Below are 17,077 nucleotides of genomic sequence, written 5' to 3' on the forward strand. Positions count from 1 at the left end.
CTGCTGTGCCCGCTCCCCCCAGCCGTGGTACCACCCCCTTCCTCCCGCCGGCCATGGTACTCCCCCCTCCCCCCCAGCCATGGTACCACCTGCTGTGCCTGCTCCCCGGCCGTACCGCCCCTCCCCCGGCCGTGGTACTGCCCCTCCCTCCCGGCCGTGGTCCCACCCGCTGGGCCCGCTCCCCCCAGCCGTGGTACCACCCCTTCCTCCCCGGCCATGGTACTGCCCTCCCCCAGCCATGGTACCACCAGCTGTGCCCGCTCCCCCTGGCCGTGGTACCGCCTCCCCCCGGCCGTGGTACTGCCCCTCCCTCCCGGCCGTGGTACCACCCCCTTCCTCCCCCCGGCCGTGGTACTGCCCCCTCCCTCCCGGCCGTGGTACCACCCGCTGTGCCCACTCCCCCCAGCCGTGGTACCCCCCCCATGGCACATGCCTACCTGTTGCTGTAGGCGCCCCCAAAGTCACAGGCACAGGGCCGGCAGCCGGCCATGTCGTTGCTCAGGCCCCAGAACTCGGGCTGTGGGGAGAGCTGGGTCAGACACTGGGTGGGTCCCACCGGGGGCCGGGGAGGGGCAGGGCACAGGGCACTCACCAGGCACTGGTTGCAGTACCGGCCGCTGACAAAGCGCTTGCAGTAGCAGTCTCCACTGATGTGGTCGCAGGGGGGGCTGCCCGCGATGATGCCCCGAGGGTCGCACCTGCAGGCTGGGCACAGACACAGCAGCTTACCCAGCAGGGCCCGAGCCCACGGCCCCCACGAATATCCCAACCTCACCCTCGTGTGAGGCCTGGCACACACACAGCTCTGGGGATGCCCGAGGGGTTGTCCCACGCAGCACACGGGGCCCTGCCCGCCAGCGGCTGTCCTGAGGAGCCATGTCCCCCGGGGCCCTGCAGCACGGCCAGGCTGGGTGGCTGGGATGAAGTGGGCACGTTCTTACCATCTTCTCTGAATGCTCTGTGTGTGCCTCAGTTTCCCCTATGTGTTACTCAGGTATCTAGGAGGTGGGACAAGGGGGGTGATGTCTGCAGCGACCCCTAGAGGGCAGGTGTGGATCCTGACAGGCTGCAGAGAACAGCCGACACTCGTAGCCTGGCAACTGCTGGCTGGGCCCCCTCCTCTGCCAGGATCAGCCGGGGGTGTTGGTGCAGCCCGGGTGACCTGCTGGCCCGGGAAAGGGGCAACAGGCGTGAGGGAGGCCAGGCAGTTGGAAGGGGTCAGTCCCCTGCATAGGGGCTGGAACTAGGGGGCTGCAGCACCCCCTGGCGTGACGGGATTTCCATCATGTCCAGGGTTTGGTTCCACGGCTCAGTCGTCTTCCCCCCGCACCTCGCCGTACACTGCTCCAGCGCCCCGGGGGTCCAGGGGAAGCAGGCCCTGGGTCTCCCCAAGCTGGACTCTGCTGCAGGCGCCTGCTCCCTGTTCGACGCTGGGTTCCCGACGTCTGTGTCACACGCTGGCTGCGGGGGGGGGCGGGGGAGGGCCCGTTGGGGGCATGTGAGGCTCCCTGGGGTCCCGTCCAGGGGGACTCGCTGCAGGGAGCGAACGGGGTGACCATGGGGCTGAACGCTCCAAAGCTGGACCCAGGAAGCACCGAAGCCGAGAGGCTCCTTGCCCTGGTGAGTGCGGCCCTGAGCCTGCCTGGCTTCACTCCAAGCGGTGCCAAGGCCGTGCCCGTGCCGTGCCCCCGCCCACACTCACGCTGGCAGCCCTGCGGGTCGGTGCGGCTCAGCCCGTAGAAGGCCTCCTTGCAGCTGTCGCAGCGCACGCCCTGGACGTGCTCCTTGCAGCGGCACTGCCCAGCGATCATGCCCAGTGCCACGTCCGTGTGGCTGTCACACACTCCACCGTCCAGGGAGCCCACCGGGTCACAGTCACAGGCTGCCAGCACAGGGGAAGAGAGCGGGAGTCACACGCCAGGAGCCAGCTCTGGCCCAGCCCGGATGCCAGCGACTGGCACCGCAGTGACCCCGAAGCAGGTGGCACTGCCAGGGCAGCCAGGATCAGACATGCTGGGCAGAGCGGGGCAGGGACGGGGGAGCTACAGTCGGTGGGGTAGAGAGGGCAGCCGAGTGCCTCAGCACAGCCAACCCCCGGGCACACGCCCAGGCCAGGGAGTGGAGCGTGGGGGCTGCCTTGGCGCGAGCCCCCTGCGCAGCACTGTAGCCAAAGGGCTCATGCGCTCCCTGACCGCATCCCGGGGCCGTGACCAACATGGGCGATATGTGCCTCAGTTTCCCCAGGTGTTGCCCTGCCGCACTGAGCACCACATGAGGTGTGGGCCATGCAGCTGGCTGGGGAGACGCATGGGGCAGCAAGGCCTAGGGGGACCCAACAGACAATGGGAACCCCAAGGACCTCATGAGGCTGCAGACGGAGAACGAGGGGGCGATGCCAGGCGAGCGCAGAGAACAGGGGAGCCCCTGGCGCTGAGACACGGGAGAGACGAGGAAGGAGGCCGAGAAGGGCTGGCCAGGCTGCCCCTTCGCTGCTCCCTGCTGAGCCCGGACTGGAACCCGGCCCCGGCCGCGCGGCACAGGGGCTCGCTCGGTGGCCTGGCCGGGCCGAGCTCCCCGGCGCGGCAGGGGCTGCAGCTCAGTCTCGGAGGCAGGGAGCAGCCAGCCTCACGATGCGCAGCGGTGACCCCAGCCCAGGAGCCGTGCAGTGCCCTGGCCTCCCCCCGGCGCCCAGGGAGGGCACAGGCATGTGTCAGGGGGCCCGTCTGGGCTGGGAGCAGACCCGGGGACAGCACACGACTAGTGGGGGCCTGGCCAGCCCCTGGAGACCCTGAGAGAGAGGATGCCCCCCTGCGCTGTGGGCACCCGGCCGGCCCCAGCTCTAGCTTCAGAGGAAGGGGAGCAAAGCCCCAGACCCCCGGGGGCGACCCCGCCCCCGCCCGCTGCAGGCTGCCCAGGCCCGTCCGCCGGGCACTCACGGACGCAGGCGCTGCTGGCCCGGATGTCGGCCCGCGGGCTGTGGTAGTAGAAGGGTTTGCAGAGCTGGCAGCTGCGGCCCATCGTGTTGTGCTGACAGTCGTCACAGACGCCCCCGCTGGCGTTGCCCGTGGCCAGGTACACGGCCATGTCGAAGTGGCACCGGCGCGAGTGCTGGTTACAGTTACACCCTGCGAGACACCGGTGCCATGCGGTAACCCGGCCCCCGGCCACGCCACCCGCCAGGCCGCCTGGCCCCCGGCCCCACCACCCAGCCCCGCCACGCCGCCAGCCCCGGTCACACAGCCCAGCCACGCCGCCCAGCCCCAGCCACGCCGCCCGCCTCGCCCCGGCCACGCCACCAGGCCAGGCCGCCCGGCCCCCGGCCACGCCACCCAGCCCCGACCACGCCGCCAGGCCCCGGCCACGCCACCCAGCCACACCGCCCAGCCCTGGCCACGCCGCCCGGCCCCGGCCACGCCACCCGCCAGGCCACCCGGCCCCCGGTCACCCAGCCCAGCCACGCCGCCCGGCCCCCGGCCACGCCGCCCAGCCCCGGCCACGCCACCCAGCCCCTGGCCCCACCACCCAGCCCCGACCACGCCGCCCGGCCCCGGCCACGCCACCCAGCCACACCGCCCAGCCCCGGCCATGCCGCCCAGCCACCCGCCCACGCCACCCGGCCCCGGCCACGCCACCCGGCCACACCGCCTGACAACAGACTGGTTCCTCAACACCGGCCCGGGCACACTCACCCCCTGGGCACTGCCCCCCAGTGCACTTGCTTCATTAGGCGTGAAAGCAGGCAGGGGGCAGAGCCGTGGGGAAGCGGCGGGGAGAGCTGTAGGGAAGTAGGGGGGGCAGAGCTGCGGAGAAGGGGAGGCAGAGCCGCGGGGACGTGCGGGGGAAGAGCCGTGGGAAGGGGGAGAGCCGTAAGGGGGGCAGAGCGGAAGGGGGGAGAGTCGCAGGGAAGTGCGGGGCAGAGCCGTGTAGGGCCATGGGCAGGGCAGAGCCGAGGAAAGGGGGCAGAGCGGGGAAGGGGGCAGAGCCGTGAGACGAGGCAGAGCCGTGGGAGTGGGCCAGAGCCGTAGAAGGGGCAAGAGCGGGAAGGGGGCAGAGCCGTGGAAAGGGGGCAGAGCCGTGGAGAAGGGGGCAGAGCCAGCTGGGAAAGGGGCAGAGCCGTGGGGAAGGGGGGGCAGAGCCGCAGGGAAGGGGGCAGAGCCGTGGGAAGGGGGCAGAGTGTGGGAAGGGGGCAGAGCGTGGGAAGGGGGCAGAGCCGTGGAGAAGGGGGCAGAGCCGTGGGAAGGGGGCAGAGCCGTGGGAAGGGGGCAGAGCCATGGGAAGGGCAGAGGCGTGGGGAAGGGGGCAGAGCCGTGGGAAGGGGGCAGAGCTGTGAGGAAGAGGGGCAGAGCCGCAGGGAAGGGGGCAGAGCCGGGGAAGGGGGCAGAGCCGTGGGGAAGGGGGCAGAGCCATAAGGGGGCAGGGAAGGGGGCAGAGCCATGGGAAGGGGGCAGAGCCATGGGGAAGGGGGCAGAGCCGTGGGAAGGGGGCAGAGCCGTGGAGAAGGGGGCAGAGCCGTGGGGAAGGGGGCAGAGCCGTGGGGAAGGGGGCCGCCTGCCTCTCACCTTGGCAGGCGTGCGGTCGGTGCCCCGGCAGGGCGCCAGGGCCGGTCCTGGTAGAAGTCCTGGCACCGCCGCAGTTCAGGCCGTGGTGTGGTGCCTGCAGACGAGCGGCCGTGAATCTGTGGGAAAGGCGGCGATGGGGCCCAGGTCAGCTGTGGCCCCTGGTCCACGTGAGACACTGCCACGGCCCCAGGCTGGCCCCTGACCCTCATGTCAGGGGCCCAGGGCCTCAGCTGCCTTCAGCAGGCCACACGCCAGGCCTGAGTGGGTCTCGCCTGCACTGGGGCACAGGGACCTCTGAGGCCGCCCCACACCCCCTGACACCCGCCTGCTGCCCCAGGAATCATGGGCACAGCAGCCACTCAGGGCTCCCCGCTTGGCTGTGCCTGGCTGCCTTGTGGTAGGTCTTGGGGTGAGGCTCTGCCCCACTTCCCCTCCCCTGGGGTGGAGCCATGCCCCCTACCATGCCCTCCACGTTGGCCTGGGCGCCGGGCGACGCGCACTGGAGGCGTGGCCGTAGCAGCAGAAGCAGCTCCCGCGCAGCACCAGCTCGTAGAGGGCGTAGTAATACTTGTGCAGCACCTGGCGCCGCGAGTCCAGCAGGTTGTCGCCCAGCGTGTGCAGCTTGGTCAGGTTCACCCGCAGGTTGGTGACACGCAGCAGATCTGGGGCAGGGGAGCTTAGCACTGGCCCCTCCTGGCCCCGCTACCCACCCCAGCCCCCAACCTCCCAGCCCCTGCTGCTCCCAGTCTCCCCAGCCCCTGCACTGCCTTGCCCTGATGCCTCCCACTCTCCTCAGCCCCCGGCTACGGTGCCCAGTTACCACCCGCATGCCCCGTCTCCAACACTCCTGGGGCCCCTGCAACCCCCCAGGCCTGCCTGTGCCTCCCCTGCCATGGGCATCTCCCTGCACCGCCCGCGGCTCTGGACCCGGTGCCCCACGGCGCCGCCCGCGGCTCTGGACCCGGTGTTCTTACGGCGCGCCTCGCGTTTCTGGACCTGCACGCCCACCCCAGGGCTGCAAGCTCTAGGGCAGGGATTCCAGCCCGTCCTCCCGGCCGAGCCCCCCGCCTCGTGCCCCTACCCTGGATGGCTGGGCTGTACGGATCCTCCACTGGGATGGACGGGTCCAGGACCTTGAAAATCACCTGGGAGATAGGTGAGGGGCAGCATGAGACCCCAGAGAGCCCCCAGCCCCGGCCTGCCCCCAGCTCCCCACCATGCCCCAGGGTGACAAAAGGGGGTAGTGTGACGTTATGAGTGTAATAGAATCTCTCACTGAAAGGTGACAGGGCCAGAAAGAGTTAATTACCTCCCAGACTGACCTGCCCCAGGGCTAAGTTTAAAGACTTGTTAGGAAGATCTGTAAATGAATGAACCATTATCTTTGATCCGGGGAGGTCCCGGATGACTGGAAAAAGGCTAATGTGGTGCCCATCTTTAAAAAAGGGAAGAAGGAGGATCCAGGGAACTACAGGCCAGTCAGTCTCACCTCAGTCCCTGGAAAAATCATGGAACAGGTCCTCAAGGAATCAATCCTGAACCACTTAAAGGAGGGGAAAGTGATCAGGAACAGTCAGCATGGATTCACCAAGGGCAAGTCATGCCTGACTAACCTAACTGCCTTCTATGATGAGATAACCGGCTCTGTGGATGAGGGGAAAGCAGTGGACGTGTTATTCCTTGACTTTAGCAAAGCTTTTGATACGGTCTCCCACAGTATTCTTGCCGGCAAGTTAAAGAAGTATGGGCTGGATGAATGGACTATAAGGTGGGTAGAAAGCTGGCTAGATCATCGGGCTCAACGGGTAGTGATCAACGGCTCCATGTCTAGTTGGCAGCCGGTATCAAGCGGAGTGCCCCAAGGGTCAGTGCTGGGGCCGGTTTTGTTCAATATCTTCATTAATGATCGGGATGATGGGATGAATTGCACCCTCAGCAAGTTTGCAGATGACACTAAGATGGGAGGAGAGGTAGATACACTGGAGCAGGGCCATGAGGAAGTGCGCCCAATCAAATAGTTTGACGGCCCCAGCAAGATGACTTAAAAATAAACGAAACCACGGCTGGCACCCACCACAGACTCAATTTTGATAGCACCTAGCGGTAACACCACCCAGGTCCGTGGCACCAGAGTGATCCCCGCTAAACGCTGAACATCCTGCAGTACAGGTAAAATTATGACTCTATAGCTAGATGCAACATCGTAAATTAGCAGTGGTAGCCCATCCATTCTCTGCCACCGGAGAGAGAGAACCAGAACAGCCACCCCAGCGGGCGTGGAGTTATCACCACCGTCCCCGCCCCGGAAGCCGGGCATATGGGCGGGACAGGGTGACAAAGGTCCGCCCCAATGCTCAGTTGGAGCCCGGCGCCGGGAGAGGACAGACGCCCCTGCCCGATCTCCTGCTGGGGATCAGCCTTGCCCGAAAGCTCCTGCTAGACCAAGCCTCTCCCCGAGCCAGGTATCCGAGGTGGACGGACTGAGCCTTCCCGGAGCTGAAAATTTGAGGAGGACTGGCCGAGCTTCCCATTGTGTACCCGGAGGAGGCCTTCCCGAGCCAGGCACTCGTGGAGGAGGACTGACCAGCTTGCCCCAGCTCGGTACCCCGAGGAGCTGTTGGCATCCCCACCTAAGTCCGGAGGAGCCGCTGAGCTAGCCGTGGCTCTCTGCAGCATGGCGAGGAGCCCATGGTGTTGACCCAGCGCCCACCCCAGAGACGCAGCAGGTACCTGAGGGAGAGATGAGTGGATTCGGGCACACCCTGTCGAAGGAGGGCACCGACATGCCCATGTCAGTGTGTTGCGTCGTGATCCACTGACCGGGTGGCAGAGAAGCCGCTATTAGGGCCCCGGCTGGGACGGAGCAGGCTCAGGTCCCCCCACCCCACTACGGTGGCAGACTCCTCCTACTCAAAGGCCAGGCAGAGAAGCCTGCACTGGCCTTGCTGTGGCTCAGCGCTCATACACGGCCTGAGCCCTGTAATATTGTGGTGGGACTACCTTTAGTTCTGCTACCAGGAACTGGAGCCCGACTACTGCTGGCCGCCCAGCCCTGACTGAGGGCTTTGAGCTAAATCACCAACCCGGGTCTGCTCAGCCCTGCCTGAGGGTCTGGGCCAGAACTGCTGGTTGTTGCCCCACCCTGACTGAGTCCGGCTTGACTGCAAGTTATTGCTCAGCTCCTGCTGTAAGGACCCGAGCCCTGAACTGGCTATTTGCTGCCCCGCCTGACGGAGGGCCTGGGCTTATCTCAGTGACTCTGTGTGCTCAGCCCGACTGAGGGTCTGAGCTAGAACTGTTATGTGCTGCCCCGCCCCTGACTGAGAGCGGGCCCTGGCTGGACTGCTTCCGCCTTGTTCAGCCCGCCTGAGGCGAACCCTGACCTTCGGAGACTGATAACTTAGGTCAGTAGTAGCGAGTCGCCTGGCCTCTGGGCCGCACCTGAGAAGGCCGGCCCCCGCACCGACTACATGGTGGAATAGGCTCAAAGCCAGCCCTGCACTGAGTGGTAGATAGGGTCCAGAGGATCGTGACGTTATTGATATAAATTGGGGACCATATAGAATATGGTTGCAACCAAGGTCCTGTAGTGGCAAAAATTCAAATCTGATGTAAGGCGGGTCATATGGAGGTACCCAGACCAGGTTATGGGTTGCTGGTGGGTGATTATGCTGTCTGTATGTCTGTATCATTTTTAGCGAAGTTGCGAAATGGGCTCATGCTGCCTGTATTTCGTTGGTGCTGTGCTTCTGAGCAAGCATCCCAGACAAGCTGGTGTTAGCTCTGCCTGAAGCCTGCTTGATGGCCCATTAAGGACCAATATCAGCTACACAATTGACCCATGTGGAGAGAAGGCAAACACGCTGTGACTCAGCAAGGTATGCAGAGACTCCTGTCCATGTGGACTTAAGAGACTCCATTTCCTCTTGCTGAATTTTCTACAGTAAAGACAAAGAGATTCTTACACCTGGAAAAGCCTCATTATATAGGCTGATGCTTAATCTCCATCTTGTCTCTCTCTCAATCCTGCCTTCTACCTCTGAGGACTTTGCTACTTCTAACTTGAAGCCTTCCCAGGCACAAGGGACTGAGGACCCATCCCAGCGGGGATGTCTCCAGAGAGACTTAATTTGAACTCTGCAAAGTTTACTCCAGCACTGCTGCAAGCCTGAACTAAGAAGTTTGCCATTACTGTATGTAATTTCCTTGATCTCCATTTAACCACCCCACTCCCTACCTCTCATCTTCTACCTTTTCCCCTTTGTAAATAAACCCTTTTAGATTTGATTCTAAAGCGATTGGCAACAGCGCGATTTGTGGGTAAGATCTGATGTATATTGACTCCTGGGTCTGGGGCTTGGTCCTTTGGGATCAGAGAACCTTTCCCTTTATTGGGGTGTTGGTTTTCATAACCACATTCATCCCCAGGACGAGTGCACTGGTGGTGATACTGGGAGACTGGAGGTCTGATGGGAATTGCCTCGTGGTGACTTGTGGTTAGCCAGTAGGGGGTGAGACCAGAGTCCTCTTTTGTCTGGCTGGTTTGGTGCCTTAGAGGTGAAAAACCCTGTGCCTGGGGCTGTGGACTGCCCTGTTTGAGCAATTGGTCCTGGGATTTGGCACTCTCAGTTGGGTCCCGCCAGAATCGCCTCCACACAGTGACCTGTGATGAAATTGGAGGATTGGGCCAAAAAGAAACTCCAATGAGTAGATTCAATATGACAAGTGCAGAGTCCTGGTGTTCACTTAGACTGACTTAGCTAAATCCCACATGCACTGCTACAGACTAGGACCGACGTGGTGGCTAGGCAAGGCAGCAGTTCTGCAGAAAAGTGACCTGGGAGTTACAGCAGTGACGCAGAAGCTGGATATGAGTCGGCAGTGTGCCCTTGTTGCTAAGCATACACAACGTGGCATTTTTTGGGCTGTATAAGTAGGGGCATTGCCAGCAGATCGAGGGATGTGGGATCATTCCCTCTTATTCAGCACCTCCTGGTGAGGCCTCATCTGGAGACTGTGTCCAGCAGCCCCACATTACAAGAAGGATGCTGTGGAAAATTGGAAAGAGTCCAGTGAGGGCAAACAAACATGATTAGGGGCTGGAGCACATGACTCTATGAGGAGAGGCCGGAGGGAACTGGGATTGTTTAGTCTGGGTGGTGAAGAGAAGAACAAGGGGGATTTGATAGCTGCTTTCAACTACCTGGAAAGTGAGTTCCAAAGAGGATGGAGCTCGGCTGTTCTCAGTGGTAGCAGATGACAGAACAAGGAGTAATGGTCTCAAGTTGCAGAGGGGGAGGTTTAGGTTGGATATTAGGAAACACTATTTCACTAGGAGGGTGGTGAAGCACTGGAATGGGTTCCCTAGGGAGGTGGTGGAATCTCCTTCCTTAGAGGTTTTTAAGGTCAGGCTTGACAAAGCCCTGGCTGGGATGATTTAGTTGGGTTTGGTCCTGCTTTGAGCAGGGGGTGGGACTAGACACCTCCTGAGGTCCCTTCCAACCCTGAGATTCTATGATTGTATGATTAATAGAGCTTTGAAATGCAGCCGGCATTGTTAGAGGTAGAAGGGTAGACGTTTGCTCAGGTCTTGTGATGTCAGCAAACAAGTCTTGTCTATTGCTATGGCTTTGATTCAAAGACCAAAAAAGGAATATTAACATTTAGAAAGACACTTGAGGGAAATAGTATTATTGTCCATATGTCTCTTGGAAGGTTGTGGTCACCTGTATCTGAACGGTTTAATGGGTAAATTACCCAGTGCTAATTGCCAGGATGTTTGGAAGACAGAAAGTTAAGCCTATTGTTTGCTCAGGCCAAAAGGCTGCTGGAAATATATAAAAACCCTGGGACACGATCCTTCTTCATCTCAGATCTGCTTTGGGTTTCAAGAGGGGGAAACCCTGAGCCACAAGGACTGAGATCCCCAGTCACTGACTGGAGTCACCCTGAATATGGACATTGGACTATAAACCTCAGTAGATTGAACTCAGGCAGCGTGAGACCCCAGAGCCCCCACCGCCCCGGCCTGCCCCCGCCCCCCCCATCCCGTTCCCCAGGGCGATAGGTGAGGGGCGGCGTGAGACCCCAGCTCCCCACCTCGCCATGGCTGGAGGGTTCGATCTCGGAGTAGCGCTGCTCACACAGCACCTGGTCCACGCGGCCTGACGCCTGCACAGCCACGTCTGGGAACAGCCGGGAGCAATTGTAGCCGAAGTAGCGATAAACCTTCCAGGTGCGGCCGAAATCCGCCGAGCGCTCGACCAGCATGGCCGCCGGGCGGAAGGTCTGGGGGAGAGACACAGAGCGGCTGGGCGCACCGCAGCAGGGCCCCGGGCGGGGTGTCAGGGGAGGGGAGCTGGGTGCCGGGCGGGTGTCAGGGGAGGGGAGCTGGGTGCCCCCCAGCATGGCCCCGGGCAGGGTGTCAGGGGAGGGGAGCTGGGTGCCGGGCGGGTGTCAGGGGAGAGGAGCTGGGTGCCGGGCGGGTGTCAGGGGAGGGGAGCTGGGTGCCCCCCAGAATGGCCCCGGGTAGGGTGTCAGGGGAGGGGAGCTGGGTGCCCCCCAGCATGGCTGCCCAACCCTGCAGAGCCAGGCCTGGGACCAGTGGGACGGCTGCTCTTCGGCAGGGTTGGCCCTGCTGTCCCCACCCCCAGCCCAGGGACTAGGCCTCTGATCCCCGAGCTCCCCACCTCCCCAGCCCAGGGCCCAGTTACCTTAAATTTCATGATGAGGTGGGTGAAGTGGAACTCGGCCTCCAGGTCCAGGCGGATGCTGACGTGCTCCACGCCTGCGGAGACGGGGCGGGGTCACCCCATGCACCAGCCCCCGGGGAGACAGGACGGGACGGGACGGGGTCACCCCCATGCACCAGCCCCCAGGGAGACAGGATGGGACGGGACGGGGTCACCAGCCCCTTTGCCACCTCCACCTCCCAAGCTGTGGTCACTCCCAGCAGAGGCAGCTGTGGTGGCTGCGGCCGGGGGCCTCTCACCCAGCCTGGCGGTCCTGGCATTGGGGGGTCCCGAGGAGCCGTCTCCCGGCCCAGGCTCTCCTGAGGGTCCCCCGTGACTCCCGCAGCCCGGGGCAGCGCAGGCCAAGCATGGGCCATGACCCCTTCCCTCCCCGCTAGTCTGGGTTCCCTCCTCTTGCAGGGGAGCCTCTCTCCATGGCCCCGAGGGCCGCCCCTCACCATTCTCCGACTGCCACCAGGTGGGGTGCCCGTCCCGGCCGCTGAGGTACAGCACGTTCTGGATGAGGTGGCTGTTGCGCAGAGACGGGGACCGGGAGTCGCAGGAGAAGCATTTCTCCGAGTCCTGCAGCACAGAGAGGGTCCCAGTGCTGTCCCTGCCCCACGGCACATCCCCCGCAGCAGGGGCAGCCCGGGCTCTGGGGCTGCCTCTGCTCAGCGCCTGCCCTTGGACAGACAGACAGACTCACCCCCGGACACGCAATCCAGACCCGCGCACGGACGGACTCGCACACCCACAGATCCAGGCAGACAGACGGACGGACACAACCACCTTTTCAGCCGGACAGACGGACACATACACACACCCACAGATCCAGGGGCCAGATGGACAGACACACACACACACAGCCGGACAGACGGACTCACGTGCACACGCAGATCCAGGGGCCAGATGGACACACACACACTCACACAGCCGGACAGACGGACTCACACACACTCACAGATCCAGGGGCCAGATGGACACACACACACACAGCCGGACAGACGGACTCACGTGCACACGCAGAGCTGGACAGATGGACTCACTGTCACGGAGTGTGGGGGAGTCAGGGCCCTGCACCCCACTCCCTGTGATTCCCTGGGACTCTCAGCCAGCCAGTAAAACAGAAGGTTTATTAGCCGACAGGAACACGGTCCCACAGCGTGTAGGTACAACCAGAACCCCTCAATCAAGTCCTTCTGGGGGGTTCAGGGAGCTTAGACCCCAGCTTGGGGTTCCCTGCATTGCACCACCCAGCCCAAAACTGACCCTAAAATATCCCTCCAGCAGCTTTCTCCCCCCTCCCCTCTGCTCCTCCTCTCCTTTGTTCAGTCTCTCGAAGGTGTCACTTCTCCCCACCCCGCCTCCTGGCTCCGGTTACAGCTCAGGAGCTTCCTTCATCCCCAATGTAACTCCCCGGCCACATTCCCAGGTCAAATCCACCCTGCTCCCTGCTCCATCACACTCACACGCACACACGCAGACCCAGGGGACAGACGGACTCACACACGCACTCAGAGCCGGACAGAGACTCACACACAGATCCAGAGGACAGATGGACGGACACAACCACCAGTTCAGGCGGACTGACGGATACACACACACACACATCCAGACAAACTTGTACACACCCACAGATCCAGGGGGCCAGATGGACACACACACACACACACACACACACAGATGGACAGACGGACTCACGCACACACGCAGACCTGGAGGACAGACGGACTCACGCACACACACACGCTGACCCTGGCCCGCCCGCAGACTCTGCCAGCCCGGCTGAGCTGAGTGTTTGGGGCTGGGCACAGGGGACCGAGCCCCCGTCTCCCTTGGCCAGGCTGCCCGAGGCCTGAGGCCCGGCTGGCGGGCGCCGGTGAGAGCGCAGGGCTGGTTGCCCTGGATGGGAGGGGCCTGGCTCAAGCCAGCGGGGGCTGGGGGCGGAGGGCCCTGCCCCCCAGGTGCCCACGCAGCAGCTGTCCACGCCGCACGCAGAGGCCAGGGCTGGGCCTGGAGCCAGGCCGCACAGCACCCGGAGGGTGGGGCACTGCCCCGGGCACGGCGGGCGGGCGGGCGGGTACCTGCAGGTGGCTGACGATGCAGTACTCCTGGGGCCCCCACAGCCCACACGTGGACGTGGCGCTCAGGTTCTGGGCCCGCCCGATGAGCAGGTTCCCGGTGGCCGGGTGGCAGCTGCCCGCGGAGCAGCCTGGCTCCTCCTGGCTCACCGCACCGGGCACCTGGCCTGGAGAGACAGACGGACTCACGCAGGCGGGCGCTCTGACAGGGCCTAAGCCCCAGCCCCCACATATGGGGCTCACCCCCTCGTCCCCCCCGCGCACCCCTCCCCCCTCCCCATGCACCCCTGCGCACACCTCCCTGTGTAACCCCGTACCCCTCCTCCCACACACACTGCCCCGTGCAACCCCCACCCTCCTCACACCTACCCCTGTGCACCCCACACACCCCTCCCCTCACACTTCCCTCCCCCGCACACACCCTCCCCTGGGCACCCCCCGCACCAACACTGGGTCCCAGACCCGCTGACCCAGCAGGGAAGCACCATGACCCTGTGATGGGGGGAGCAAAGGCCTTTGTCTGGCCTGCCATGACTGCCCCCCTCCCCGACTCTGCCCTGCCCCTGCCAATGATTAGCTAGTGAGGCCCTGCCCAGGGACACTCCACACCCTGGGGAGCAGGGCCCCACCTGGCCATGACCTGGGGAGTCCCCAGCACCGGGGCAGAGCAGGGGGTGGGGGAGGGGTCAGTGGGGGGGCTCTGCGTAGCCCCCTGCTCTGTCTCGGACCGGGACCGGCCGCCAGGCAGCACCAGGCACTGGGGGCAGGGGGCTCGGGGCTGCCCTGGCCGTGCCCGTCCCCGTCCCGGGAGCTGTGAGCACGGTCAGGTGCTGCCCTAATTCCGCTGCCGGGGCTCAGCGGAGCCAGGACGTCTGGGGATTTACGGCTCAGCTTCAGGGGCCCTTCGCCACGTGGGGAAGGAGCGGGCACAACCCCCCGCCTCCATCCGGCCCCCACCGGGCCCCCGCCTCCATCCAGCCCCCACCAGGCCCCCGCCCTCAGGGCCCCCCGCCTTCAACCAGCCCCCACCGGGCCCCCGCCCTTAGGGCCCACGCCTCACTGGGCCCCGCCTTCAACCAGACCCCACTGGGCCTCGCCTCAGGGCCCCCCACCTTCATCTGGCCCCCACCGAGCCCCTGCCTCCATCCAGCCCCCACCGGGCCCCTGCCCACAGGCCCCCGCCTCCATACGGCCCCCACCAGGCCCCTGCCCTCAGGGCCCCCGCCTCCATACGGCCCCCACTGGGCCCCCACCTCAGGGCCCCGCCTCCATCTGGTCCCCACTGGGCCTCGCCTTCATCCGGCCCCCACTGAGCCCCCGCCCCATCCAGCCCCCACCGGGCCCCCGCCTCAGGGCCCCACCTTCAACCGGCCCCCACCAGGCCCCCACCTCAGAGCCCCCACCTCCATCTGGCCCCACCAGGCCCATCCGGCCCCCACCGGGCCCCTGCCTCCATCCAGCCCCCACCAGGCCCCCGCCTCAGGGCCCCGCCTCCATCCAGCCCCACCAGGCCCCGCCCTCAGGGCCCCCGCCTCCATCCAGCCCCCACCAGGCCCCCGCCCTCAGGGCCCCCCGCCTCCATCCAGCCCCCACCGGGCCCCCGCGCTCAGGGCGCCCCAGGGCACATGGGTGCGCACAGCCGGGGTCTGCGGCCGGCGCTGCCCGCCTGCCCTGGGAGGGGAGGGGAGAACGTGCCCGGGGCTGCGCGTGAGCCAGGACTTACCCAGCAGCAGGAGAGTGAGCAGCAGCTCCATGGGCCCGGGGGTCCGGCCTGGGGAGAGCGAGGGGAGAGGGTTACGCCGGGCGGGCTGGGCTGGGCGAGGGGAGTGTGGGTGCAGGTCAGAGCTGCGGGGAGCCGTGGGCCCAGGGTGCAAAGGGCGGAGGGGAAAGAGACTGGGGGTGATGGGAAGGGTGGGGGACAGGGCTCCCAGTGGCCCAGGCCTCCTTCCTGCCAGCCCCGCAGGTGGGAGGTGCCAGGGCTCCCTGGTACTGCTAACGCCCGACGCCGGGGCCTGGCCACAGTCAGCAGAGCCAGGGCGCCCGAGGTCAGGCGCTGCTCAGCCACCCCCAGGACAGCACCTGTGGTCCCCCCAGAGCCCCTCACCTGGCCAGGCTCTCCCTGCTGCCCCCCTGCGGAGCTGGGGGATCAGGGGCAGGCGGGAGCTGCCTGTGGCTGGGGGGTCCCACGTCTCGGAACAGGCGCATGTGCCCCGAGCCAGCGCCAGCCCCAGTGAGGGCAAAGTGCCCCGGTGGGCAGTGCCACCCGCCCGTGGCATGAGGGGAGCTGCCACGCTAACCTGGGGCCGGGCATGCCAAGCAGCCAGCACAACTCCTAGCAAGAATTGGAGCAGGAGACAGGGATCCCGGACACCTGGGTTCTCTTCCTGGCGCTGCCCCGACTGATGTGAGGTGCTGAGCAAGCCCATTCCCCTCAGTCTGATCCCTCGCTGCCCCGGGCACCCTCCTGCCAGCTCACCCGCACTGGGCACCGGGCTCGGGGCTGGAGGAGAAATCCAGGCAGCTTGAGCAGTAATGTCGCTGCCGGGGCCAGGCACCTTAGGGCCGCAGGCGCCGCGTGCAGCCCCCTCCTGCTCGCCCCAGAGCCGCCCCGGTACTCACGTCTGAGCGGTGCAGCCCGCGGCCCTGGCAGCCGCTCCCCACTACGCGCGGGGGGACGGGGGAGCTGGCTGCAGGCGGGGTGGAGGCGGCCCCCGAGAGCGCCCCTCCTGCTCCTGCGAGTCCCCGAGCCCTGGGCGGGCAGCGTGAGAACTCGGAGCACAAAAACAAGCTGGCAAACAAGGGAAGCGATGGGTAAAACTCACCCGGCTCCTCTCCCAGGCGCAGGGAGGCCGGGACAGAGCGATTCTTATTCAAATCGGCGCTGGGGCTGTGAAAGGGGCTAACGGTCTCCAGGCTACGGGAATGTCACAGCCGATTCTTTCTGCTCGGCAGTGCACACAGGCCAGCCGGGGCGGGGACGACCGGCCTCTGGGCCCTGGGCCGGCCCCGGCCAGGCTGACCCAGGCCAGGCTCCCGGCTCACGAGGGGCTACAGTTACCGTCAAGCCGGTCGCCCTGTGGGGCGTGAGCCGAGGGAGCTGCTCCGGTCTCCCCACCTCCTGGGCACACGGCGCGCTTCAGCAGGCGGGTGCAGACACCTGGCTCCCCCGGCCGCGCTGGGGGGAGAGGGCCCACTCCTTGTCCCCCCGCTGGCCTCAAGCCCCAAAGCGTGGGAAGCGGGGCCCGCCCAGGGCCGGGGCTAGGGAGAAAGGAGCAGGCCCGTTCCCAGGGTGCTGGCCCCAGCCAGGCAGGAATGTGCGTGTTGTGTCTTGCAGCAGGCTCTCCGGTGCAAGCTGCGCGTCCCACAGCTGCTGCCACCAGGACGGGGAGGGGGCAGGGTGGGAAACAGCCAGTGTCCCGGCACGGCCCGCTCTGGGGGCCGGGCAGGGAGGGAGCCGGCTCCATGCCCGGGGGCATCCAAGCTGGCACTCCAGGATCCCCTTGGCTGGGTGGGCCACGAGCCCCTTGGCCTGGGAGGCAGGTGGCCAGCTGGCCACCAGATCTCTGGAGAGCGGCTCAGTGCCGGGGGCCGGCCAGGACCCAGATGAGCCTTGCCCTGGGGGCAAGGGGGGTCTTTGCAGGAGGGTGGAGCCTGAGTTTGACTCCCAGGAGGGGCTGTGCTCTGGCCACACCCCTGTCCCGGAGGG

General features: G+C 65.3%; 1 protein-coding gene across 1 annotated transcript in view; it reads right to left on the reverse strand.

Annotated features, from left to right (window-relative positions):
* Positions 1–16,646, reverse strand: part of LOC120369413 (laminin subunit beta-2-like) — a 49,449-nt gene extending 32,803 nt beyond the window's left edge. The window contains 15 exon segments of the mRNA XM_039482685.1: positions 438–517; positions 593–705; positions 1,703–1,882; positions 2,937–3,125; positions 4,560–4,585; positions 4,587–4,675; positions 5,020–5,060; positions 5,063–5,221; positions 5,641–5,704; positions 10,659–10,847; positions 11,273–11,346; positions 11,749–11,872; positions 13,375–13,538; positions 15,095–15,142; positions 16,194–16,646. Coding sequence (XP_039338619.1) covers positions 438–517; positions 593–705; positions 1,703–1,882; positions 2,937–3,125; positions 4,560–4,585; positions 4,587–4,675; positions 5,020–5,060; positions 5,063–5,221; positions 5,641–5,704; positions 10,659–10,847; positions 11,273–11,346; positions 11,749–11,872; positions 13,375–13,538; positions 15,095–15,125 — 1,523 coding nt within the window. The 5' untranslated portion in view covers positions 15,126–15,142; positions 16,194–16,646.
* Positions 16,647–17,077: the final 431 nt, after the last annotated feature.

Source organism: Mauremys reevesii, linkage group 7 (assembly GCF_016161935.1).
Source record: "Mauremys reevesii isolate NIE-2019 linkage group 7, ASM1616193v1, whole genome shotgun sequence".
Taxonomy (NCBI): Eukaryota; Metazoa; Chordata; order Testudines; family Geoemydidae; genus Mauremys; species Mauremys reevesii.